Genomic DNA, 26,571 nt, shown 5'->3' on the forward strand with positions numbered 1-26,571 from the left:
ACCTTTGAGTTTGGTAATTTTCCATTCTACATGTTCACCTCTCTTCTTCTATAATCCAAGAAAACACAAGACAATACAAAATAACTAGGTGTGGGTAGGGCGGGGTGGTAGGGAGAAGATGGTGACAGCGTGTCTAAAGAGGCCAGAGCTGGCTGAGTGCCGAAGCTCTCAACTCTCTGAACAGTGGGCAGCTGCAGTCACAAAATTTCTGCTCGAAGGAAGGTAATGTCCTTTAAATATTCTCCCTCAATGAGTGCCTTCGGAACCAGCTTGGCGCCTGCTGTGGAGTATGGCCAGGAATGTGAACCCTGAAGAAGACTGCGGTGTGGCTCCATGTGCCCACGCTGGGTGAGGCAGGGCAGTCATGTGCAATATGTCAGTAGACCACTGCAGCCATTGTATTTAAATGTGAATTCTAAACAATGATACTCAGGTCCAACCTGGCACCACCATGGTGCTCCAGACCTTGAGTAGAGGGGCGCACAACATTCCTGCCACAGGGGGAAGGCTCGGTGGACCCAGCTGCTTGCTGCCACCAGGGCATCCCAGCCAACCCTGGCCCCCCACCCCCTCCACACATACACCAGATCAGCTCCCTCAGAGGTGGCTGACGGTGTCATATCTTGCAAGAAAATGTTTTTGACTCCACCTGCCTGGAGAGTAGATTCAGGACAGGGAATAGAGTCCCCTGGGAAGGTTCTGCACTGAACTGGTTATGGCTGCTAATTCTAAAAAGAATTAGCTCATCCAACAAGGTTTCAAAGATACCCGGTCTTGGATCTCCATGTTACCGAATGTCAATATTGGTACTCAGAGTTTCCCCTAAATTGAGTTTGGGAGAGGAGAGAGCCTTCCAGGCAAACAGGAATCAGAAACCCCTGGACCCAAAACACCCTTCACTTATCCATCATTTCCTTTCATGAGGAAATGTGGCGATTGTGAGTCCAGGACACACAGAAGAGGCCCAGAGAGGAGAAGGCAGAGGTGTGCCTGTCTATCCGCATAGACTCACTCTTCCTCACTTTGCTCTACTGTTCATTGCAAATTTACTCCTGTCTACAGATACACAGTACATTACTCTTTACGTTCCCTTGGTCCCTTGGGTCACCTCCCATTCCCATGAGAGATGTGTTAGACTGTTGGACTTAACAGACATTGACAATTGGTAGAGACAAAGAGGTCAGAAAACTCAAGAGGGGGAGGGGTACCAATCACTCACCCTGCCTTCAGGCATTCTTTCTTGAATGTTTTCAGCAATCTCCTATAGATAGCTCTTTGGGCTTCAACCTTACCAAATTTAAGTTGTATCTTAAATAGGGTTGGGTGACATAGCACAGAACAGAACTCTTTATTTCCATTTTAACTTGACTGCTAAAAACCCTGTTGAATGATTGACATAATGCACTCAGAAATACACAGTAATGCCATCTTACATAGAACCAAAGACCCCACACCAGACCTATGAAAGAGACTCTGCATCTCCATCACAGTCTCTGCTAACTTCTGGACATAGAGAGATTTAAAAAGCATTGATCACACATACGAGGACCATCGTGCACTCACCTTCACTTTGGCACTGAAGAATGACTTGGGCATGAATTGGATTGGAAGGTGGGAAGACATAAAGCGTGGGCCTTTCTTATGCTTCAATAGCTTATATCCCTTGTATAACTCTATCCATGGGAAACGTTCCCAGAGAGGCACAGATTGAATCCACCTGGGATCGCCTTTGCAATGAATCAGGGAAAGAATCTCTGCCATCCAATGTGTTCCTAAATAAAGGACAGAAAATGAAGACCAGTCATTTTCTTTGACTTTTAAAAATGTATGGTACTATTTATGGAACAAAATCACACCATTTTCACACATAAACTGCAGCTCTATCAATGAAAGTTGTGATCTGAAAGCAACCAAATTCCCGCAAACAGATAAATGGATGAAGAAGATGAGAACTATACAGTGAGGAATCCTAGTCATCTGGGGGAAGATATGAAGTCCAACTCTTCTCATCTAATGTGGAAGTAATTATGAAATTAAATACCAGGTGACAGAGACACAGCATTGAAACCCGGAAGACAACAGCTCGCTGGAGATCTCTCCAGTCCCCGTACAGAATCAGTTCCACTGCGGCCCCTCAGATGGAGCGGGTGTGCCCCCTCCGCCTGTTCCAGATGAAACCCTGGCGGCCATGAGCTTCCAGAAGAAAAACCCAGGTATGTGGGTTCAGAAATTAAGACTCTAGGCCACATGGTAGCACCAGAAATGGGCCCTGCTTCGTATCTCCCCGCCCGCTTGGGGTCCTAGCTCTCACACCCATGATCTGTCTCTAGATGCCACCTTAAGCACGTCTACGGCCTTGATGCAGAGACTCCCAAATGAATCTCAAAGTGTATTAGCTCCCTACAGAGATGTCTCTGGATCCCAACCATTTACAATTTTAGAATTCAAAAAGTATGTGGCAGCTTTTGCAGCCTCATGACCTCTCATGATATTCATGATAAGCAATAGAAAATAAATTATCTAGCATCTGTCCACGGCAAGCAGGATTGAATGGTGGTGGAAAAATTTGAAATATTGGTGGTGGAAAGGTTAAATTGTATTGGGACTGGTGTTGAAACATTAAATGTAATCAACTAATGTGAACAATCTTATGAAAATAATTTTTTTAAATAATAATAAAACAAACTTTATTTATTTATTATCGGAGAGCCTGGCAAGCTACCAAGAGTATCTCGCTTTTATGGCAGAGCCTGGAAAGCTCCCCATGGTGTATTCGATGTGCAATTAACAGTAACAAAAAGTCTCACAATGGAGATGTTAGTGGTGCCCGCTTGAGCAAATAGATGAGCAACGGGATGACAGTGACAGTGACAGTGAGTAAAATAAGTAAGTAAATTAAAATAAACACCAGGTTATATAACATAGATAATCAATCAAGAAAATAAACAAGAAAATAAAATAGAGGGGCTCTGGGAAAGAGACCCCATATTCTCCGGTCACAATTTTGATGTTACCAAGGGACCAGTGGGTGAGCAATGGTGCAGGGGTGTTGGAAGTTTGGTGTTGGGTTTAGAATGGTGCGGTGTATCCCTAAACAGAAATATTTATACTCTTGAAATCCTCTGGTACCTCAGTAAGTAAAGAGGCAATCGTCACAGTGCTTGGGACTTGCCTGTAGTTATCCAATCATTTCCCCATGGTTCTTTTTGTAAGAAATTCTTGAATTCCAGCTATGGGGCAAATTTCTGGCCCTTGTATCAAATGTCCTTGGGGTCAATGAAATTAAAAAGAAAAAAAAGAACTCACTCACAAAAAAAAAAAAGTATTAAGTTACAAGAAGGAACATTATACCTGGTTATAAACCTTCAAGCAGGACCTTCTATCGAATACATATAAACTCTTCCTTTTCCCTCCATTTACTCCGTAATCACCACCCACATTTTTCTGTTTTCATGAGCTCCAGAAGAGCAGGTACCCTTCCCGAATGCACCAGCACGATAGTTTGTCCTTGTGTCACTGGTTATTGGACTCAACGCGGTCAACTGGACTCAATACTCAGTTGTGAGCACACAAAATCTTGTGGCTATTTCAGAACTTCACTCCTTCATAAAAGGTTGAAGAAACTTCACTCCTTCATAAAAGGTTGAAGAATATGCCCTGAGATTTTTGTGCTACATTTTAACTACACATTGCCAAGGCATTAGATCTTGAATTTGGCTCTGCCTCTGTCTCTACCCAATTGTCATTCCTATGCACTTACCCTGTCCCTGACCTCAGCCTCAGTCCTCATATTTTTCCCTTCCCTCACATAAGTAGCATCTTGATACACATAGCAACCTAGTATCATAGCTTCAGGACCAACCCCAGAAGAGATGCAAGCCAGAATAAATCTCAGGGGTACATGCATCTTTAGGCTGAATACTTTGGGGCTCTCTCAGGATGGGGGACAGGCCAAGACCCCTCCCTGCTGAAGCTCCAGCATCTGTACCCACTCCCCAGAGCTGGAGCCATGCAAACGACCCAACTCAGCTGCTTCACAACTCATTTCTGCAGAGATGCCAGTCCAATTAAAATTCCAGGTACATAGTATTTTGGCCTGAAAACTCTAGGTTCTTCTTGTAGTGGGGAAAAGCAGCCCCCCACCCTGCTGTATTGCTAGAAGTTCCACAGGAAACAACCATATTGCACAGTCACTTCCTTTTAAACAAGGCCTATCTTTACAACCTTGGGGAGATGCAAGCCAAACCAACCTGCTGAATCCAATTGGTACATATCTACAGATCCTGGACTTCTTGAGTGTGCAGTCACATTGGGGACTGAGCGACCCCTACAAATTCTACAATACTGACAGTCCATTAGAGCACACCAAGTTAAATGCGAAAGTAACATAGAAGTCAACGAAGCTCAATTTTAAAAATCAATAACAGAGAAGCTAAGCAATTGACAAACAACTTGGTTAACCCACAGACAAGCATTTTGTCCCCATTGTAAGACAACAATTTTCACAAATTTTGTTAATGCAGCATTATTCGAAAATTCCATTCACTATTGGGTTGTAGCAAACAGCCTCTCAGAGGGGATTGGCTCCAGCTTCCCTTCCCGCCCTGAGCACAGCTCCCAGTGGCCAAGGCCCTCCAGAACCTAGTCACAGCCATGATCAAGGCCCCTCTCCACACATTTGGACAAGCCTCACGCATGAAGGTACTGGCAGAGGAACTCAGGTGTGTGTAATCCCATCAACAGCCAACATCCTGAGACTTAAAAGCAAGCTCCCAGAAGCATGTGGCCGCTTCTCAGCCATGCGATATCTTATAACCCACTTCTCCCTCTGAGAGAAAATTGCAAGCTGCTGAGAGTTTCCTGCCCACATGGGAGAGCTTCACAAGCTTTCCATGGTATGTTCATATGCCAAAGCCAGTAATAAGCTGGATCTCATTCCCCTGACCCTGAAAGATCCTCCAATGCAGCATATTTGGGAAGGCTGAGTAGAGAGAGGCTTCTAAAATCTCAGAATAGGACAAATGGAGAGGTTACTGAGACCCCTCGAGAAATTTGATGATCAACGGGATTTCCTGATTCATGATGCGTGATTTTGTGCCTACTAAAGGGCAGCCTTCGTGGGGTCAGAGGAAGCAACCTAAGAACAGGGTAGAGGGAAGGTCACAATGATGATTGGATAAGTTTGAAGCACAAAGGTCTGAAACAACAGTATTTTGAACAACTCTATGAACCCACAGTGTCTATATAAATCTGAAATAGGAAAAGTAAAATAAAGGAAAAATGAGTAGCATCTGTACAGGAATAACAGCACAATAGGCTGGACCAAATGTCAGACGTGCTTGAGGCCCTGAGTGAAATAACTGCATGAACCACCCCGTCCCCAGAACACCTAGAAGAGTCTCCTAGATCCCTAGAAATGCTATGATTCCCACCAAAGAAATAACACCGGCATCATTCAACTAATTCACTTTTCCAGACCCTTCATTTCCTGACCACTGCTCACATTTACATCTTTCCCTACAAACAACCTACTCAGTAAACATTTTTACATTCATTCTTTTTAAAAAAATACATTTAACACCAGGATTTACCATGTTGTTCATAATACAGTTGTTTCAGGCATTAAATGTTCCAACATCATGCCTACCTCCAGTGTGACCTTCCTTCCACCAATGTCCCTGATAACCCACCCACCATCTCAACCTACCCTTTTAGAAGGTATAATAATTTTACTTCCTATGGTTTGTTAAAACACAAAGGCAAATGGAATTATATAAACTAAGGACAATAAAAGTTAATTGGTTTTTAGTGTTATAATTTCATAATGGTGTTACTGAATCACTGACGATTTCCTGGGCATGTTGATGCTAGACCTTCATTTTTTTTTTTTTTTTTTGCTTTTTGGGTCACACCCAGCGATGCTCCGAGGTTACTCCTGGCTTTGCATTCAGGAATTACTCCTGGTGGTGCTTGAGGGACCATATGGGATGCCAGGGACTGAACCCGGATCGGCCGCTTGCAAGGCAAACGCTCTACCTGCTGTGCTATTGCTCCGGCCCCTAGACGTTCATTCTTAGCATATCAATTTAGATGGAACTTTTCTTCTCTTTAAATTGTCTTTAATTCACACCTCACAACTGAGAAGTGAAAATCTACTTACAGGACAGATCTGATTACAGGACTATACACAGTGTATAGTGATGCCACTATAGTCCCAGCTAATCAACAATCAAGCTCCCCTCTAGGTCTTTGATAAGCTCCCTCTGCACTTTAGGATATTGACATTAGTTAAAACACTTGACACGGTCTTAGGATTCCATCTTATAGGCTCCCCTAGACCTTGGATAGTCCTCACCCCAACCTTGTTAGGATGTCTCTGTTCCAGACCAACAACCAGTTCCCTGGACACTGGTGGTCTGTCCTATAAAAAGTCTCTCTTTTCCATACTCTGCCACCCAATTCAGGTACCAGCCTGGATCAGGGCTCCTGCCTAAGCCGTGTTTTGACCCAGTTCGCGGTTTTCACCCTTGATCTTCGGGGGATGGGAATTGAGGGACATCGTGCAGCATCCAAAGCAGAATCGTGTTCTGCCCACCCTCTGCCACCCTATTCAGTTACCAGCCTGGGTTGGGGCTCGGGCTAGGAGCCACAGCCTCAGTAGTTATTCTCTCCCCTCCATATCCCACAAGAACCAGAAGTTATCCTTTTTGTTGGATCTTTCACAAGATTAGCTTAACCAACAGAAACACATTAGCCAATATCACATTAAGCCCACCTAAAATAATATTGCATCATTAACAGAATAATAACAGTGAGTGTGAAGGGCTGAGCCACATAGATCACAATGGTAAAGCAATGCTGATCCCCACCAAGCTTACTTGTTGAAGAGGCTAGCCCAGAAGACCCCCAACAGCAATGAAGTTATATATAACCTCTCTGACCAGGAATTTAGAAAGGAGCTATTTAGGATGTTTAGGGAGCTAAAAGAAACAATGGAAAGCAATACTAATAAAATACAAGAAGATTTGAAGGTAGAGATACGGAAAATACAAACTGAAATGGCAGACGTGAAAAACCTAGTAGGTGAATTAAAAACTCACTGGACGGCCAACGCAGCAGAGTAACAGCTGCTGAGGACAATTAGTGAGCTCGAAGATGAAGTCCAGAGACTCTCTAGGAAACAACAGAAAATGGAAGAGACGGACACTCCGGGAGCAGATGGTAAGAGAGAATCGTGATGAAGCCAAGAGGAGTAAATTAGAATTATTGGAGTCCCAGAGGGACAGGAAGAAAACCCTGATGAAGAAGAAACTGCCAAAGACATCATTGCTATGATCTTCCTAGAGCTGAAGAAAACATGTGACCACATTCAGGAGGCCCAAAGGGTACCAGCTAGAAGAAATCCAAATGAAAATGCCCCAAGACACATCCTGATCAAAATGACCAAAACATTACATAGAGACAAAATTCTGAAAGCAAGAAGATCATTGAAAGAAATTGCCTATAAAGGAGCATCCTTAATATTCACAGCCGACTTGTCTGATAAAACTCTCATGGCCAAAACCAGTGGTGGGATATAGTGAAAAAACTCAATGAAATAAATGCCTCATCAAAAATATTTTACTAGCTAGACTCTCATTCATCACAGAAGAAACAGAACACAGTTTTACAGAAAAACAACAGCTCAGGAACTTCATAGACTCAAAACCATGGTTACAAGAACGACTGAATATAACTTTAAGACAAGACAGGATCCTCAAATACACCAAACTTCAGCAGAAAAATGGGACAAAACCCCAATAACAATAATCTCTCTCAATGTCAATGGGTTAAATGCACCAACTAAAAGACACAGAGTGGAAGGATGGATTAGAAAATTGAACCCAACATTCTGCTGCCTGCAAGAAACATATATCAACAGTCACAGCAAACACAGACTCAAAGTCAAAGGCTGGAAAACATCCTACAGGTGAACAACTCCCATAAAATGCTGGGTAGCCATCTTAGTATCAGACCACATTGATTTCAGACTGAAGAAGGTCACAAGAGACAGTAAAGGTCATTTCTTATTGATAAAGGGATCTGTACAAAAGGAAGAACTAACAGTACTAAATATATATATGCACTTAAAAGGACCAAAAATTTACTTAAAACAACTACTCATATACTTGAAGAAAAACATCGATAGCAACACAATTCTAGTGGGAGACTTCAACACTGCTTTATCACCTCTTGATAGATCAACCAGACTCAAGCTTAGCAAGGACATACAGCATCTGAGGGAAGAAATGGAATAAAGGGATTTAGTAGATATATACAGGACACTTCATCTTCAAAAAGCTAAATATACATTCTTCGCAAGTGTACATGTAATATTCTCTAAGATAAACCACATGCTGAGCCACAAAACATACCTCCATAAAATTAAGAAGATTGAGATGTATCAACGATCTTCTCAGACCACGATGTGATAAAATTAGAAATAAATCACACACACAAACAGAAAACGAAACCAAACACCTGGAAATTAAACAGTTCACTGTTGGACAATGAGTGGCTTAGAAAGGAAATCAAAGAGGAAATCAAAAGATTCCTGGAAATGAATGACAATAAGGACATGAGATACCAAAACCTATGGGACACAGCAAAAGCTGTGTTAAAAGGAAAGTTCATAACTCTACAAGCATTCCTCAGGCAGGAGGAGCGACACCACCTAAGTAACCTAACCTCACAGCTTGAGAGCTTGGAGAATGACCAACAAAAGGAGCTGAATCCGAACAGGAGGAAGGAAATAATAAAACTCAGAGCAGAAATTAATGAGATGGAAGCCAAAAAAACCAAAACCAAACCAAACAATCCGAAAGATCAATGAAACCAAGAGCTGGTTCTTTGAGAAATTAAACAATATCGATAAACCTCTAGCAAGACTCACCAAAAAAGCGAGAAAAAAACCCCTAATAAACCGAATTAGAAATGAAAAGGGGGACATTGCAACAGAAATTACAGAAATTCAAAGAATTCTCAGAGATTACTTTGAGAATCTTTATGCTATGAAACATGAAAACCTCGAGGAAATGGACAAATTCCTAGACTCTTATAGCCTCCCAAGGCTGAGCCAAGACCTAGAATACCTGAAAAGACCTATCACCATCAAGGAAATTGAAACAGTAATAAAAAGTCTCCTCAAGCACAAAATCCATCCTGGCCCAGATGGATTTACTAGTGAATTTTTCCAAACCTTTAAAGAGGACTTACGCCCAATCCTCTTTAAGCTTTTCCAGGAAATTGAAATATCAAAACACTTCCATACAGCTTCTATGAAGCAAATATCACCCTGATACCAGACGTAGACAGAGATACCACAAAGAAAGAACATTACAGACCAATATCTCTGATGAACACAGATGCAAAGATATGAAACAAAATATCAGCAAATAGAATCCAACGACTCATCAAAAAGATCATACACCATGACCAAGTAGGATTAATCCAAGGGATGCAAGGATGGTTTAACATTCGCAAGTCAATCAACATAATTCATCATATCAATAAAAATAATAACCATATGATCATATCAATATGCAGAGAAAGCCTTTGACAAGATTCAGCACCTGTTTATGATGAAAAATCTCAGCAGAATGGGCAACAAAGGAACTTTCCTTAATATAGTCAAAACCATCTACCGAAAGCCCACGGCAAGTATCATTCTCAATGAGGAAAAACTGAAAGACTTCCCTCTAAGATAGGGCACAAGGAAAGTTTGCCCACTTAGGCCACTCCTATTCAATATAGTACTGGAAGTCATGGTCATAGCACTCAGACAAGAAAAAGATATCAAGGGAATACAGCTAGGAAAGGAAGAAATGAAGTTATCACTATTTGCAGATGATATGATGCTATACTTGGAAAACCCTACAGACTACAGAAAAGCTCCTAGAAACAATAAGTCAATATATTAAGGTGGCAGGCTACAAAATCAACACCCAAAAGTCCATGGCTTTCTTTTATACAAATAATGAAAGAGAAGAAAGAGACATTTTAAAAATCCCTTTCACAATAGTACCTCAGAAAATCAAGTACCTGGGGCTGGAGCAATAGCACAGCGGATAGGGCGTTTGCCTTGCACGCGGCCAACCCAGGTTCGATTCCCAGCATCCCATATGGTGCCCTGAGCACTGCTGGGGTAATTCCTGAGTGCAGAGCCAGGAGTAACCCCTGAGCATAGCCCAGTGTGAACCCCCCCCAAAAAAGAAAATCAAGTACCTTGGAATCAGCTTAACCAAAGTGGTGAAGGACCTATACAAAGAGAATAACAAAACACTACTTCAAGAAATAAAGGAGGACAATAGGAAGTGGAGACACACCCCCTGCTCATGGATAGGGAGAATTAACATGTTCAAAATGGCAATACTGCCCAAAGCACTATACAAATTTAATGCAGTACCTATCAGGATACCCATGACATTTTTCAAAGAAATAGACAAAACATTCCTGAAATTCATATGGAACAATAGACCCCCCACGAATAGCTAAAGCAATCCTTGGAAAAAAGAAGATGGGTGGCATCACCTTCCCCAACTTCAAACACTACTACAAAGCAGTAGTAATTGAAACAGCATGGAATTGGGATAAAAACAGACCTGCAGACCAATGGAACAGAGTTGAATATCCTGTCACGGATCCCAAATATATGGCCACTAAATCTTTGACAAAGGAGCAAGAAATGTGAAGTGCAACAAGGACAGCCTCTTCAACAAGTGGTGCTGGGAAAACTGGAGAGCTACTTGCAAAAAAAATAAACTCTGACCTCTGTCTAATGCCAGGCACAAAAGTCAGATCAAAGTGCATTAAAAGACCTCAATATCAGACATGAATTTATAAGGTTCATAGAACAAAATGTAGGCAGAAATCTCCATGACATTGAAGCGAAAAGAATCTTTAAGGATGAAACAGCAGTAACCATGCAAGTGGAAGCAAACATAAACAAATGGGGCTACATCAAACTAAGAAGCTTCTGCACTTCAAAAGAAACAGTGACCAAAATATAGAAAGAGCCCACAGAATGGGAAAGAATATTTACCCAATACCCATTTGATAAAGGATTAATATCAAGGATATGCAAGACACTAGTAGACTTGTATAAGAAAAAAAAACTTCCAACCCCAACAAAAAATGGGGAGAAGAAATGAACAGAAGTTTCCTCAAAAAGAAATAGAAATGCCCAAAAGGCATATGAAAAAATGTTCCACATAACTAGTCATCAAGGAGATGCAAATCAAAACAACAATGAGATATCATCTCACACTAAAGAGATTGGCACACATTCAAAAGTACAAAAGCAACCAGTGTCGGCGTGGATGTGGGGGAAAAGAGATGCTCCTTCACTGTTGGTGGGAATGCCGACTGGTCCAGCCTTTCTGGAAAACAATATGGACAGTCCTTCAAAAACTAGAAATTGAGCTTCCATATGACCCCACAATACCATTTCTGGGAATATATCCCAAGGATGCAAAAAAGCACAGTAGAAATGACATCTGTACCTATGTATTCATTGCAGCACTGTTCACAATAGCCAAATCCTGTAAGCAACCCGAGTGCCTTAAAACAGATGACTGGTTAAAGAAACTTTGGTACATCTACACAGTGGAATACTATGCAGCTGTTAGGAGAGATGAAGTCATGAAATTTGCTTATAAATGGATAGACCTGGAGAATATCATGCTAAGTGAAATGAGTCAGAAAGAGAGGGACAGACATAGAAGGACTTCACTCATTTGTGGAGTATAAAATAATATCACATGAGGCTGACACCCAAGGACAGTAGACACAAGGGCCAGGGGGATTTCCCCATAGCTGGAAGACTGCTTCATAAGCACAGGGGAGAAGGCAGATGGAATAGAGAAGGGATCACTAAGAAAATGATGGCTGGAGGAACCAGTTGGGATGGGAGATGCATGCTGAAGTAGATAATGGAACAAACATGATGACCTGTCAGTGATTGTGTTGCAAGCCATAATGCCCAAAAGTAGAGAGAGAGATGGGGAATATTGTCTGCCATAGAGGCAGGGGGATTCGATTCCCAGCAATCGAGTAAGGGGGATATACCCATCATATTGGTGGTGGGGAGTGTGCACTGGTGGAGGGATCAGTGTTTGATAATTGTGAGATTGTAACCCAAACGTGAAAGCCTGTAACTATCTCATGGTGATTCAATACAATTAAAAAAAAAGAAAGTCCCTCTTCTTTCCCTAATGCCCACAGACAGACCCACAATCTGTCTCTGCAACTGCTCCAGCTGCTTTGCCTGATTTAGGGTAGGTCAGCAACAAGACATCTTCACCCGTAAACAAAAAATTATGCCATTCTTCTGTCATGATATCAGGTGTGAAAATCATGGTCGGAAAAAAATACACCATTAATTCTTTTATTTTCACCTGACGTTCTGGTTGCTTGCCTTTGAGGAATGTGATATCCACGTTTGGAGTTTCCTTTGTTAATTATAAGAGCCACATTATAATAAAGTCCAAACACTCCCTAAGGCAGGTCCAAAGGTGATGATATTATGCAACTATGAGGTCACTCAGGAGACATTATGTGTAAATCTGAGTATAAATCTTGAGAGGAAACCTTCAATTCAGTAAGAATCCCATGAGTGTGGGATATAAGGTGCTTAAAATGTTTTTAAAGAATGGTTTTAGAGGCAATGTAGATAAGCAATCAACATAGAGAGTATCATGCTAAATGAAATGAGTCAGAGAGAGAGGGACAAACAGACATAGAATGACTGCACTCATTGGTGGAATATAAACTAAAGAATATAATGGAGACTAACACCCAAGGATAGCAGAGATAAGAGCTATAAGAATCACTCCATAGCTTGGATTGCTCAGCCTGGTGCAGTTTCTGGAAAATCTCTGTAACTTGTTGGTCTCTTTTGAGATTTAATGAGCCTCTGGATCATGGTTGGTTAATGAGATTATTGGGCAGAAGATGATGTTTAAGGGCATGACTGCCAGGCTTTCAGAAGAACAGGGGAAGTATCCCATCCCTGACTCCATGAGAGCCTGGAGATTTCAGTCACAAAACCCACATACCGTAGTTTTTCAACAGATTCATTTCTGGAGGAGCCTCATCTAGAGCCGAGGAGTCTGGCCATGAGGTTGGTGGTGGTTGCAATGTAGAAGTTCTCTGTTGCCAAAACTCTGTTTAGGTAGGTGCTGGCTCACCTACTCCATTCTGGGTGTCTCAGATGATTCAATCTGCCATGAGGTCTGGAAGCATCTCTGCCCCCAAACAAATTTCTAGTGACTAATATTCCACTGATTTCCCATGAATAGAGCACAGATTTTAGGATGATATGACTTGACTGACTTTGACTTGTGATTTGTAACTCTCCCTGTGACTAGTTACTCAATTTCTGGAGTAAATATGACGGAGGTGGGCAGCACAAAACTGGGGGTGTTTAGGAATTACTCTTGGCTCTTCACTGGCAGGTCTCAGGGTGCCATAAGCTATACCAGAGATGGAATGCTACTCAGTCACCTGCAATGCAAGTGTCCTAACCTATGTACTCCTACATCTGCCCATTATTTTTAAATGTTTATATACCTATCCACTAAAATTACTATTTCTTTGCTTTGAGAGAGACATTGGGGCCACACCTCGTGGAAGGCAAGGAATACTCCTGACTCAGTGCTCTAGAGCGACCTTGGGCCATGCTCCAGGGACCATATCTCATGCCTGGGATCCACTAGGGTCTTCCACATGCAAGCAAGTGCTATCTCTCTGGCCCTAATAATGAAGCACTTTTACGTTGCTTGGTGTTTAGGACGCGGATCAAAACCAGCACTTGACACATGCAAGAGAAGTGCTCTGTAAATGATTAACAGTCCCAGACTAATAGTACAATTTGAATAAATATTTGGTGGAAAGTACACTATTTAGTTTGGGCAATTAACTCAAGTAGCATGAGACATTAGGACAGAATCCCTGGAGTGCAGCCTGAATGGGGACCTTGTAGTGGATTTGTATATAACTTTCATATCTAAATATTTGATTTGATTTCACTTTCAAAAATCACATTTAAGTGTTCATTTGGAAAGGAAAACTATTCCTAAACTGAGAGAATAATATTATACTCTTCTCTCTCATGCCCTTTTCTTCTCTACCAGAGCACGCAGGAGGCAAAGCACATCAATTTGGAGAGCAGTGAACGGCAAACTGGGGTTCATGGATTAAGGCAGACAAAGGATAAAAATCTTTTTTTATAATTAATTTATTTTTTAATTGGTGAGTCAAAGTGAGGGCACAGTTACAGATTCACACATTTTCGTGCTTGTTTTTCCCTCATGCAATGTTCGAAAGCCCATCCCTCTACCAGTGTCCATTCTCCACCACTTATGAACCCAGTATCTCTCCCATCCCCCTATCCTTTCCCCCCACCTCGCTCCACCTCTATGTCAGAGCATTCCAATTTGTTCTCTCTCTCTCCTTTTGGGTGTTGTGGTTTGCATTAGGGGTATTGAGTGGCCATCATGTTCAGTCTCTAGTCTACTTTCAGCGTGCACAAAGGATAAAATTCTTCATGACAGTTTTGTCAAAGTCAGTTTTGGGGGGGCTCAGAAAAGTAAAAAGTGAAAGAAGAAAGTTGATGATTTGACAAGGCTTCCATTCTTCTCCAACACAGAGGGGTTCTAGGAAGAATGAACCTTGTTCGACGATATCACCTTCACTTTTCTAGCAATTGATGCTTGATGGTTTCTTTCTTTCTTTTTTCTTCTTACATTTTTATTGAATTCTGTGAGATAGACCCTTACAAAGCATTTATGATTGGATTTCAGTACTATACAATGTCAATGCCCCTCCCTGCACCACTGTACATTTCCCACTAAGTGTCCCCAGATTCCTCCCCATCATCCCCCACACCCAACTCTTGCCTGCCTCTATCGCAGGCATTTTTCTTCTCTCTCTCTCTCTCTCTCTCTCTCTCTCTCTCTCTCTCCCTTTCTCCCTCCACTTTGGGCATTATGATTTGCAATATTGATACTGAAAGTTTATAAAACTTATCCCTTACCTACTTTTAGCCCTCAGATCTTGTCCAGCATGATCATTCCCAGCTCTCATTGTCATACTGGTCTCTTCTCTGTCTTATCTACCCTCTTCAATGGTTTCTTAAAGCAAGGGCTTTTGATCTAATTCAAAGAGAAAGACTTCCTCATGCTCTTGGTTCCACTGTTAATGACCTCACAGAGGGTACTTTGTCAACTATGCTCAATACTGACTTTCCCAGAGAAAAATACAGCACAGTTAGGATTATCCTGCATATGTGCATAAAGAGAAAATTCCAAGAACCATGCTTCCCATATAAATGATTATCTCCAGTCCAGTGTGCCTTTCTCTTCACTTTGATCGAACCATTACAAAGAATTTTGATAGGAACACATGAGTCTATCCTGTCAGTCTCACATTTACCAAATTTCAGAATATTGACATGCTTGTTCCCCATTAAAAACAATCTTTTGCTCATAGACATATTGATATAGTCATGACCAAATGGGTGACTGCATTAATTTGTGTCTGGGTGTGAAATTTGATGAGCATTGCTGATATGGTAGCTGATGGTGTGGGGGTGGGGGAATCTGTGTCTAAGAGGATCTACCAGAGAAGTGTGTATGTGTATGGCTGTGGTGAATGTGTACAAAATACAGATGGAACTAGAGAATCATTGAAATTCTTTTCAAAATTCAATGACGTTTCTGCAGACATTGAAATGTGTTTCTACAATATGCAAAGTTAAAAAAAAAGCTCTAGGTAACCTGATCTCACATAAGCAAGAGGAACAAAACTGGAGGCTTCACACACGCTGATTTCTAATCTGATCACAAAACTTTGGCATCAATATGGTATAGTTCTGGTGGTCTTCGGCCCCCGGGAGCTCTGCTCAGGGTGGGGAGGGAAGCTGGAGCCCATCCCCTTTGAGGGGCCCCGGGGAAGACAGCCAGGCGTGCAGGCAAGAGTCTCTCTGCATCACTCTTTTCTGAGAGCTTTTAAGTCCAGTGGCAGAGAGTCTCTTGCCCGCACTCCTGGCTGTCTTCCCCGGAGCCCCTCGGAGGGGATGGGCTCCAGCTTCCCTCCCTACCCTGAGTAGAGCTCCCGGCGGCTGAAGACCACCGGAACCTATCTACAGCCATGCTGGAGGCCCCTCTCCAAACGTTCGGACAGGCCTCATGCATGAAGGTATCGGCAGAGGAACCCAAGTGTGTGTAATCCCATCAACGGCCAACATCCAGAGAGAGACTTAAAAGCAAGCTCTCAAAAGTGCAGCTGCTTGGCCATGCGATATCTTTAGCCTGCTTCTCCCTCTGGGAGAAACTGGCAATCTTCTGAAAGTTTCCTGCCAATATGGGACAGCCTTTCAAGCTTCCCATGGTGTATTCATATGCAAAATCCAGTAACAAGCTGGATCTCATTCCCCTGACCCAGAAAGAGCCCCTAGTGCAACATCATTAGGAGGGCCGAGTCAAGATTGACTTCTAAGATCTCAGGGAATGGACGAAATGAGATATTACTGAGCCCACCCGAGAAACCGGTGTCTAAAGGGATTTCGTGATCGTGATGGTATAGTTCTGGCCTAAAACAGACATCTCATCTGGTGGGCTCAAGAGAATGCAGATGCCATCCACCATCAGTATTTAGTGATCACACATCAGAGTCATAGACAAGAACAGCAACAATACAATAATGGCTCAGGTGATTATTAGATCAGTGTAGCTGCCAAAACTGAGTTTCAGGGTGAAAAAGTCTGAACCCAATGTCTGTCTTATACCACTCACAATCTTTGAGTCAAAATGGGTCCAAAATTTGAGTTTTGATTGACATCTGGGGTGCTCAGAGTTTCTTCCTGATTCTGTGCTCAGAATTCACTCCCAGCAAGGTCAGAGACTATGTGGGGTGCCAGGAATCAGAGAAAGGTCCCTCATGTGTGAAGCAAGCGCCTCACTGTTCTGTGATTTCTCTTGCACCAAAATGGGTCAAATATTGAATGCAAGACTCCAAACCATGAAACTCCTCCACATGGGACAAGAGATTATGGGATCTTGGCAAAGATACACTCAAGATGTCTTGGGAAGTGCGGATTCTTTCATTCAGATATTTGATAAAAAGCTGAACCCCAGCCTCTACACCCAGGGGAACAAAGGAAGGGAGGACTAATATTGCAGTGTGTCCAATGTTTCCTTAGGCTCCAGGTTTGTGAGGTTGCACTGCAGTAGAAAATCGGCATTTTGAAAAATTGGGTTCCATGGAACCAGTTGGGATGGGAGATGCATGCTGTAGTAGATAATGGAACAAACACGATGACCTCTCAGTGTCTGTGTTGCAATCCATAATGCCCAAAAGTAGGGAGAAAATATGGGAAATATTGTCTGCTGTGGAGGCAGGGGGAGGGTGGGAAAGTGGGGTATACCTGGGATATCAGTAGTGGGGAATGTGCACTGGTGGAGAGATGGGTGTTTGATAATTGTGAGATTATAACCCAAACATGAAAGCTTGTAACTATTTCACGATGATTCAAAATTTTTTAATTGAAAAAAATTGTCTCCATACTGACAAACCAGGTGCTCATTTGTTGGAAAGACATTGAGTTACCATCTTCTGTAACATGAGATCTCGTAAAGGACTCTGACATCCTCTACCCAACTACTGTATTTTAGAGTTACTCATCATTTCCTTCGAGGAACCAGTCAAAATATTGTTTCATTGATTCTGCTTTTTGAATATATTTTATACCTTTCCAGAGCAAATGGCCAGACACAATAACCTCTCTGGCATTTCTAATGACATAAATCACCTTCAATAGAAAAAACAGGTAAAAATCAACCATTGAAATTATGTTCTATCCTTCCTATGAAAATTCATTTATATTGGGAAACATCAGTTTAGAACATGACCAAGTTTTCATGTGCTGCAGAGGACATCCTTGTGGTGTCGCCTCAAACTCGAGCTTCCATGAGTCTCCAAACAATCCTTTTTTATATAAATTTTATTGATTCACTGTGAGATAGTTACAAGCTTTCATATTTGGGTTACAATTGCCCAATGATCAAACACCCATCCCTCCATCAATGCACATTTCCCACCACCAATATCCCTAGTATAATCCCCCTCACCCCCTCTCCCCCTGCCTCCATGGCAGACAATATTCCCCATACTCTCTCTCTACTTTTGGGCATTATGAATTGCAACACAGACACTGATCAGTCATCATGTTTGGACCATTATCTACTTTTGGCACATATCCCCATCCAGACTGATTCCTCCAGCCAATCACCCATATTCTTAATAGTAATTGTTATTTTCCTAAAGTTTTATTTTCATTGATCATTTTGGGTGGATTGAGAGGACTGTGTGGGCCACATATCATATTGCTCAGGGCATAATTCTGGCACTAGTTTCAGGGATCTTCCTCGTTGGGCTTAGGGGACCATACTGGGTACCGGGTACTGAAATTGACATGGACACGAATCAAGCTAACACCCTGCCCTCTGCACTATTGCTCCTGCCCTCTTTGTTCATTTTTAAAACAGTTTAATAAAGTAATAAGTTACTTGTCTTTATTGTTTGAGTTTCTTCATAGAGCTTAATACTATCAAGACTTCATACTCATCTAAACAAAACATTTGCTATTTTTGAGTTTGGTCGTTTTCCATTCTACGAGTTCACCTCTCATCATCTATAATCCCAGAAAAAAAACCATACAATACAAAATAACTAGGGATGGAGGGGTTGGGTCGGGGAGTTGGTGGCAGCATGCCTTCAAGAGCCCAGAACTGGCTGAGAACTGACAGCACCCAACTCACTGAACAGCAGCAGCTGTGGTCACATTTCTGCATGAAGGAATGTAAATGTTCTTTGAATATTCTCCCTCAATGGGTGCCTTTTGGAACCAGCCTGGCACCTGCTATGGACCTTTGGTCAGGAATGTGACCCCTGAATAAAGCTGAGGTGTGACTGCAGGTGCCCAAGCTGGTGAACACACAGCAGTCATGTGCGCTATGTCAGCAGGCCACAGCAGCCACAGCATTTCTATGTGAATAAACAATGATCTTCAGGTCCAACCTGGCACCACCGTGGCGCACCAGTCCTGAGCAGAGGGGCACCCCAGTTCCCCACCACCACCACCAAAAGCAGCTCTGGCAGTGGTGGCTGACTATCATATCTTGGAAGAAAATCTTCCTGAGCTCCAATTGCCTGGAGACTGGACTCGAGGATGCGGACGAGTGCCCCCTGTGAAGGTTCTGCTGGACTGGTTTTGGCCACCTGCCCAGAGTGCCCAACCACACAGTTTCTGGCCAGAGTTGCTACTGCCACCACCCCTTGGGCCCAGAGCATGCAGCACTGCTGTTCAGGCATCTTGGACCACCTGGGTGAGAGTATCAGCAGCCTGGCGGTGCCCTTGGGCTTTATGACACCCCAAAATTTGGCACTATGCCTCCAGTCAGACTTCATCAACTACGGACATATTTTTCTGAGAAATTAGGCTGGCAAAATTTAAGTATGGAGTAGACCTGCCCACCAATCACTTCTGGTGCTGCCATACAAGCTCATTTATTGGGTTTGCTCCTGAGTCATAAAGAAATTTCAAGAGTTTTTTCAAAAGCTTCAGTAAATTTTTTGGACACACACATGACTTAATCATCTAGTGCATCTGGCGGGGGTGGGGGAAGTGAGATAGCCCAGTGCATTCCCAATCAGAGCCTCTGGCAGCCATTTGCTCTCACAATCCAAAATCGCAACAATCCTCTGGCCCAGACCCCAAGATCTAAGGACGACCTCATCAAGATATTAATCTGCGGGAAATTTGGGTGTGACAGTTTTATGACTGTTATCTCCAGGATCTTTTGCAATTGGGATGAGCTAACTTCTCCCACTTTGTTGTAATTCCAGAAGCCCTGGCAGTCATGTTCAACTCAAAACTGCCAACCATTTACACAATCCACTCCAGTTGAACCTTCTCCATATAAACACTAAACTTCTTGAGAAAACATTTCCTCTCAGCACCCATATAGGAAACCAAAATACTCAAAAGGAGAAAGAGAGAGAGAGATTGAGAGAGAGAGAGAGAGGAAACATGCTTGGATAGAAGCAGGCTTTGGGGTGGGTGGGAGGAAGCAAAACTGGGCACATTGGTGGTAGAAAATGTACACTGGTGAAGGGATGGGTGTTGGAACATTGTATGACTGAAACCCGCTAGTGAAAAAAAGGGGAAAAAATTGGCTCATCTTACTGAATGTGATTCTGTCCTAGAAGAAGCTTCCCCTGAGGGAATGACTTTAGCTCTGTTGATTGTATGATTACACCTACGTGTAATTATTACCTAACCCCTCATGATTTAGGATTTAACTAAGGTGGTAAGAGGGGACTGGGAGAGGCAGAAGCTGTAAAGAGAAGTATGAAGGAGCAGGATCCAAGAGGAGGATGAGGGGGATCAGGGAAGGGAGAGATTAGGAGGAGAACCAGGCAGAAGCAGAAGGAGAGTCAGAGAAGAATGGAGATGAGATTGTAATAAACTGCTGTTGAGACTAACCAGGCTGGCCCTTGTGTCCTCCTTCATCCACCCATTGCCATCATCTGCTCCTTGGTGAGGGAAGCATTGTGAGACCACTGAACGAAGGTTGAGAGAGAGAGAGAGAGAGTGCTAAGGTCATTCACATTTTATTAATTGATTACAGAGATTAGGGTGATGTAGAACAGAACTGATTTTTTTATTACACAGATCAGGGTGATGTAGAACAGAACAGATTTTTTGATTACACAGATTAGGGTGATGTAGAACAGAACAGAACTCTTTACTTCCCTTTTAACTTGGCTACCATAAAGCCTGTGGAATGATTGACAGAATGCACTCAGAGATGCACAGTAGCACCATCTAACACCGAGCCACAGAACTCACTCCAGGCCTATAAAAGAGACTCTGCATCTCCACAACAGTCTCTGTTAACCTCTGGACATAGCGAGATTTAAAAAGCATTGATCACACACACAAGGACCATCGTGCACTCACCTTCACTTTGGCATTGGGCAGAAATTGAATTGGAAGGTGGGAACACATAAAGCGTGGGCCTTTCTTATTCCTTACTATATTATACCCCATCTCTGACTCTAACCGTGGTGAACGTTCACAGATTGACACAGATTGAACCCACTTGGGATCTCCTTTGGAATGAATCAGGGAAAGAATCTCTGCCATCTAGTTTGTTCCTAAATAAAGGAAAGAAAACGAAGGTCTGGCATTTTCTTTGACTTTTAAAAATGCATTGTACTAAAGGCGGGACAAAAATGACACCATTTTCATACGTGCGCCGCAGTTCTATCAACAAAAATTGAGATCTAAAAGCAACCAAATTACCAAAACCAGATAAATAAATGAAAAAGATGAGGACTTTACAGACAGTGAGGAATCCTAGTCATCTGGGGAAAAAGATGAAGTCCAATTCTTCTCATCTAATGAGGGAGAAATGGAGAAATTAAATACCACGTGGCAGAGACACAGCAGTGATTCCCGAAAGACAACAGCTCACCAGAGATCTCTCCAGACCCCGTACAGAGCCAATTCCACCAGTGCACCTCAGATGGAGTGGGTGTGCGCTTTCTGCCTGCTCCAAATGAAACCCTGGTGGCCATGAGCTTCCAGAAGAAAAACCCAGGTATGGGGGTTCAGGGACTAAGACTTAAAGCTGCGTGGTGGCAGCAGAGACCAGCTGTTCCATCCCATCTCCCTGTCTGCTGGGGTCCTGGCTGTCAAGCCCACTATCTGCCTCCAGGCACCATCTCAGAACATCAAAGGCCTTGATCCAGAGACTCCCAAAAGAATCTCAAAATGGATTAGCTCTCTACAGAGATGTCTCTGAACTCCAACCATTTACAATATTAGAATTTCAGAAGTATGTGGCTGCTCTTGCAGCCAAGTGACCTCTCATGATATTCATAATAAGCAACAGAAAATAAATTATCTAGCACCTGTCTCTGGCAGGCAGCCTTGAATGGTGGTGGGAAAATTAAAAATAATTGTGGTGTGAAGTTGTAATGGTTGTGGAGTTGCTGTTGAAAGGTTGAATGCAATCAACTAATGTGAATAACCTTATGAAAATAAAATAAAAATAAAAATAAAATGAAATAAATAAAAATAGATACCAGGTGATATAGCTGATAGATAATAAATCAAGAAAATAAACAAGGAAATAAAATAGAGGGACTCCGGGAAAGCTACCCCTTAGTCTGCGGTTACAGTTTTGATGTTACCAAGGGACCAGTGGGGTCAGCAGGGGTGCAGGAGTGTTGGCAGTTTGGTGTTGGATTTGGAATGGAGCAGTGTAACCCTAAGCAGAAACATTTATAGTCTTAAAAACCTCTGGTACCACAGTAACCAAAGAAACAAGCAAACGTCACCGTGCTGGGGACATGACTGGAGTTCTCCACCCGTTTTCCCATACTTCTCTTTGTAAGAAAGTCTTGAGTTACAAGAAGGAACTTTATACCTGGTTATAAACACTCAAGCAGGAATTTCTACTGAATCCATATTACTCTTTCTTTTCCCTCCCTTTATGCCCTAATCACCACCAATCTTTTTCTGTTTCCATGAGAACCAGAACAGCAGGTACCCTGCCTAAATGCACCAACACAATAGTTTGTCCTTGTGTGACTGGTCTTGGGACTCAATACAGTCAGCTGAACTCAATACTTCTGTTACAAGTACACAAATACACAAAATCTTGTTTGTGGCTGTTTCTGGTTTTAGGTTTTTTTTTTTTTTTTTTTTTTTTTGCATTTTGGGTCATACTTGGCAATGCACAGGGATCACTGCTGGCTCTTCACTCAGGAATTACTCCTGGCGGTGCTCAGGGGACCATATGGGATGCTGGGAATCAAACCCAGGTCGGCTTGTGCAAGGCAAATGCCCTACCCACCGTGCTATCATTCCAGCCCCTCTTGTGACTGTTTCAGAACTTCACCCCTTCATAAAAGGTTGAAGAATATGCCCTGAGATGTTTGTGCTACATTTTTATTACACATTGTCAAGGCATTTGATCTTGACTTTGACTCTGTCTATGACTCTGTGCACAATGATCATTTCTGTGCACTTACCCTGTCCCTGACCTCAGCCTCAGTCCTCATTCATTTCCCTTCCGTCATATAAATAACATCTAGATACAAATAGCAGCCCAGCAACACAGCTTCAGGACCAACCCTGGAAGAGATGCAAGCTAGAATAAATCTCAGAGGCACACACATCTTGTACAGGCTGAATACTATGGGGCTCCCTTAGGATGGGGGCCAGGCCAAGTCTCCTCCCTGCTGAAGCTCTAGCATCTGCATTCACCCCCCAAAGCTGGAGACATTCAAATGACCCAACTTCACTGCCTCACAAATCATCTCTGTAGAGATTCCACGTCAATGAAAATTCCAGGTACTTAGGTTTTTGGCTTGAAAAATCTGGACTCTTGGAGTGGAGAAAAGCAGCCACCCCCACCCTGCTGTACTGCTGGAAGCCTCACAAGCAACACCCACATCTCACAGTCATTTCCTTACAAACAAGTTCCAGCTTTAGTCTCAAGGGGAGATGGAAGCCAAGCCAAGATGACCTGCTGAAACCAATCAGCCCAGTTCTACAGATCCTGAACTTCTGGAGTGTGCTATCACACAGGGGACTGAGCAACCCCTCCAAATTCCACACTACTGACAGCCCATTAGAGCACACCAAATTAGATCAGAAAGTAACATAGAATTCAACGAAGCTCAGTTTAAATAATCAATAACAGAGAAGCTCAACTACCAGCAAACAACTTGGTAAGCCCTCAGACAAACATTTTGAACCCATTGTAAGACGTAACAATTTTCACAAATTTTGTTACTGCAGCATTCATTATTCAGTAATTCAATTAATTACTGAGTTGCAGCAAACAATATAAATTAATTATATTGTGCCTGCTAAAGGGCAGCCTTCCTGTGGTAGGGTGTTGGAATCCAAGAGCTGTGGTAGAGGGAAGGTCACAATGGTGATTGGATAGGTTTGGAACACAATTGCCTGAAACAACAGTACTATGAACAACTCTATGAATCACAGTGTATATATAAATCTTAAATAGAAAAAGCAAAATAAAAAAAAAAACAATGAATAGCATCTGTGCAAGGACAAGGGTGTCAGCACGGTGGGATGGATCAATATCAGACATGCTTGATGCCCTGAGTGAAATAACTGCATGAACCACTCCAGCCTCCAGACCACCTGGAAGAGTCTCGTAGATCCCTAGAAATGCTATGATTCCCACCAAAGTAAAAACACACTCATCATATAACTAACTCACTCTTCCAGATCCTTTATTTCCTGGCCACTGCTTACACTTATATCTTTCACTGCAAACAACCTGTTCAGTAAACTGTTTTACGTGCACTATTAATATATATATATAAATATATATATATATAGAGAGAGAGAGATCACATGGCTCTTTCTCCCGGAAGGGAGCATAACATGAAGCTTGCCATAACCATGCCACTGGACTTGACACCAGCCTGTTTCACTCCGGGCGCCCCAAAAGGGTCAGGTGAGAGCCCTTCCCAACCCAAGGGACCCAACCCCAGCAGCAAACACCTCCAGAACCCAACTACTGCCACACTCAAGGCCGCTTCCCACAAGCTTGGGACAGGCTTCACACATGAATGACCATATTCTTGGACACTCCCTACCCATTCTCCATAAGTACCACACCACGTTTGATGGGATTCAGATACTACACAACAAATCATAGAGGGAAATATATATGCATATATACATATTTTCATATATATATATATATTAGAAATCTCACATCACTCAACCTTTAACAACATGTTAGTGATATCCTAAAGAATGTCTTAATGGCCCCTGCCAAAATAGAACAATATTCACATTGTTTCCTATATGAATATTTTTTGTAAGCATTTTCAGTGGTTCTTAATAACAGATGATACAAAATATATCATTTCGGTTGTGTTTTGGAACAGGGATCGGGGCTTGAGATGGACACATCCCAAATTTGGTGGTGGGAAGGTGTAATGGTAGTGGGATTTTTTTCTTTTGGGTCACAACTGGTCACATCGCTCCAGCCCAAGGGATTTGGTTTTGAACATTAAATGTAATAAAATATTTTGAACTACCTCATAAAATAAAAAAATTGGGGGCTGGAGCAATAGCACAGCGGGTAGGGCATTTGCCTTGCATGTGGCTGACCCAGGTCCAATGTGGAGAGCCAGGAGTAACCACTATGCATCGCCAGGTGTGAGCCAAAAAGCAAAAAAAAAAATTAAAATAAATAAAATTAAAAAATTGGAAAATAAATGAATAAAAAATAATTAAAAAAAAATTTAGAACATATGTAACACCATGATTTACCATGTTGTTGATAATACAGTTTTTTCAGCCATTAAATGTTCCAACACCATGCCTACTTCCAGTGTGACCTTCCCTCCACCAATGTCCCTGATAACCCACCCACCATATCAACCTACTCGCTTCGAAGATACAACAATTTAACTTCCTGTGATTTGTTACAAGCTGAAGCGAGAGCACAGCAGATAGGGTGTTTGCCTTGCATGTGGCTGACCCGAGTTTGATTCCTCTGTCCCTCTCAGAAAGTCCAGCAAGCTACTGAGAGTCTCCTGCCTGCAAGACAGAGCCTGGCAAGCTACCCATGGCATATTCAAAATGACAAAAACAGTAACAACAAGTCTCACAATGGAGACGTTACTGGTGCCCAACGAGCAAATCAATGAACAGTGGGACAACAGTGCTACAGTGCTACACTGGTTTGTTAAAACACAAAGGTAAATGGAATTATCCAAACTAAGGTCAGTAAAAGCTAACTGGTTTTCACTGTTATAATTTCATGATGGTGTTACTGAATCACTGAGGATTTCCTGAGCAAGTTGGTGCTAGTTGATCACATTCATTCTTAGCATCTCAATTTAGATGGAAATTTTCTTCCCTTTAAATTGTGTTTAATTCACGCCTCACAACTGAGAAGTAAAACTCTACTTACAGAACACAATCTGATCACTGGACTATATGCAGTGTTTAGTGATGCTGCTACAGTCCCAGCTAATCAACAATCAAGCTCTCCTCTAGGTCTTTGATGAGCTCCCTCTGCACTTTCGCATCTTGACCTTAGTTAAAACACTTGACACGGTCTTAGAATTCCATCCTATAGGCTCCCCTAGAGCCTGGACAGTCCCCACCCCAATCCTGTTAGGATGTCTCTGTTCCAGGCCCATGTCCAGTTCCCTGGACACTGGTGGTCTGTCCTATAGAAAGTCTTTCTTCTTTCTGTAATGCCCACAGACAGAGCCACAGTCTGTCTTGCAACTTCTCCAGCTGCCTTACCTGATTTAGGGTAGGTCAGCAGCAAGACATCTTCATCTGTAAATAAAAAATTATGCCACTCTTCTGTCATGAAAGTAGGTGTGAAAACCACGGTCGGAAAAAATACACCATTAATCCGTTTATTTTCACCAGACATTCTGGTTGCTTGACTTTGG

The 26,571-nt window shown here is 42.4% G+C and overlaps 1 protein-coding gene across 1 annotated transcript in view; it reads right to left on the minus strand.

Moving 5' to 3' along the window:
* Positions 1–26,552, minus strand: part of LOC101551431 (sulfotransferase 2A1-like) — a 43,767-nt gene extending 17,215 nt beyond the window's left edge. Inside the window, exons 1-2 of the mRNA XM_055146234.1 lie at positions 26,417–26,552; positions 1,564–1,772 (exon numbers count right to left, since the gene is read on the minus strand). Coding sequence (XP_055002209.1) covers positions 1,564–1,772; positions 26,417–26,552 — 345 coding nt within the window. The remainder of the gene's footprint in view (positions 1–1,563; positions 1,773–26,416) is intronic.
* Between the last annotated feature and the right edge of the window lie 19 nt (positions 26,553–26,571).

Source organism: Sorex araneus, chromosome 8 (genome assembly GCF_027595985.1).
Source record: "Sorex araneus isolate mSorAra2 chromosome 8, mSorAra2.pri, whole genome shotgun sequence".
NCBI lineage: Eukaryota > Metazoa > Chordata > Mammalia > Eulipotyphla > Soricidae > Sorex > Sorex araneus.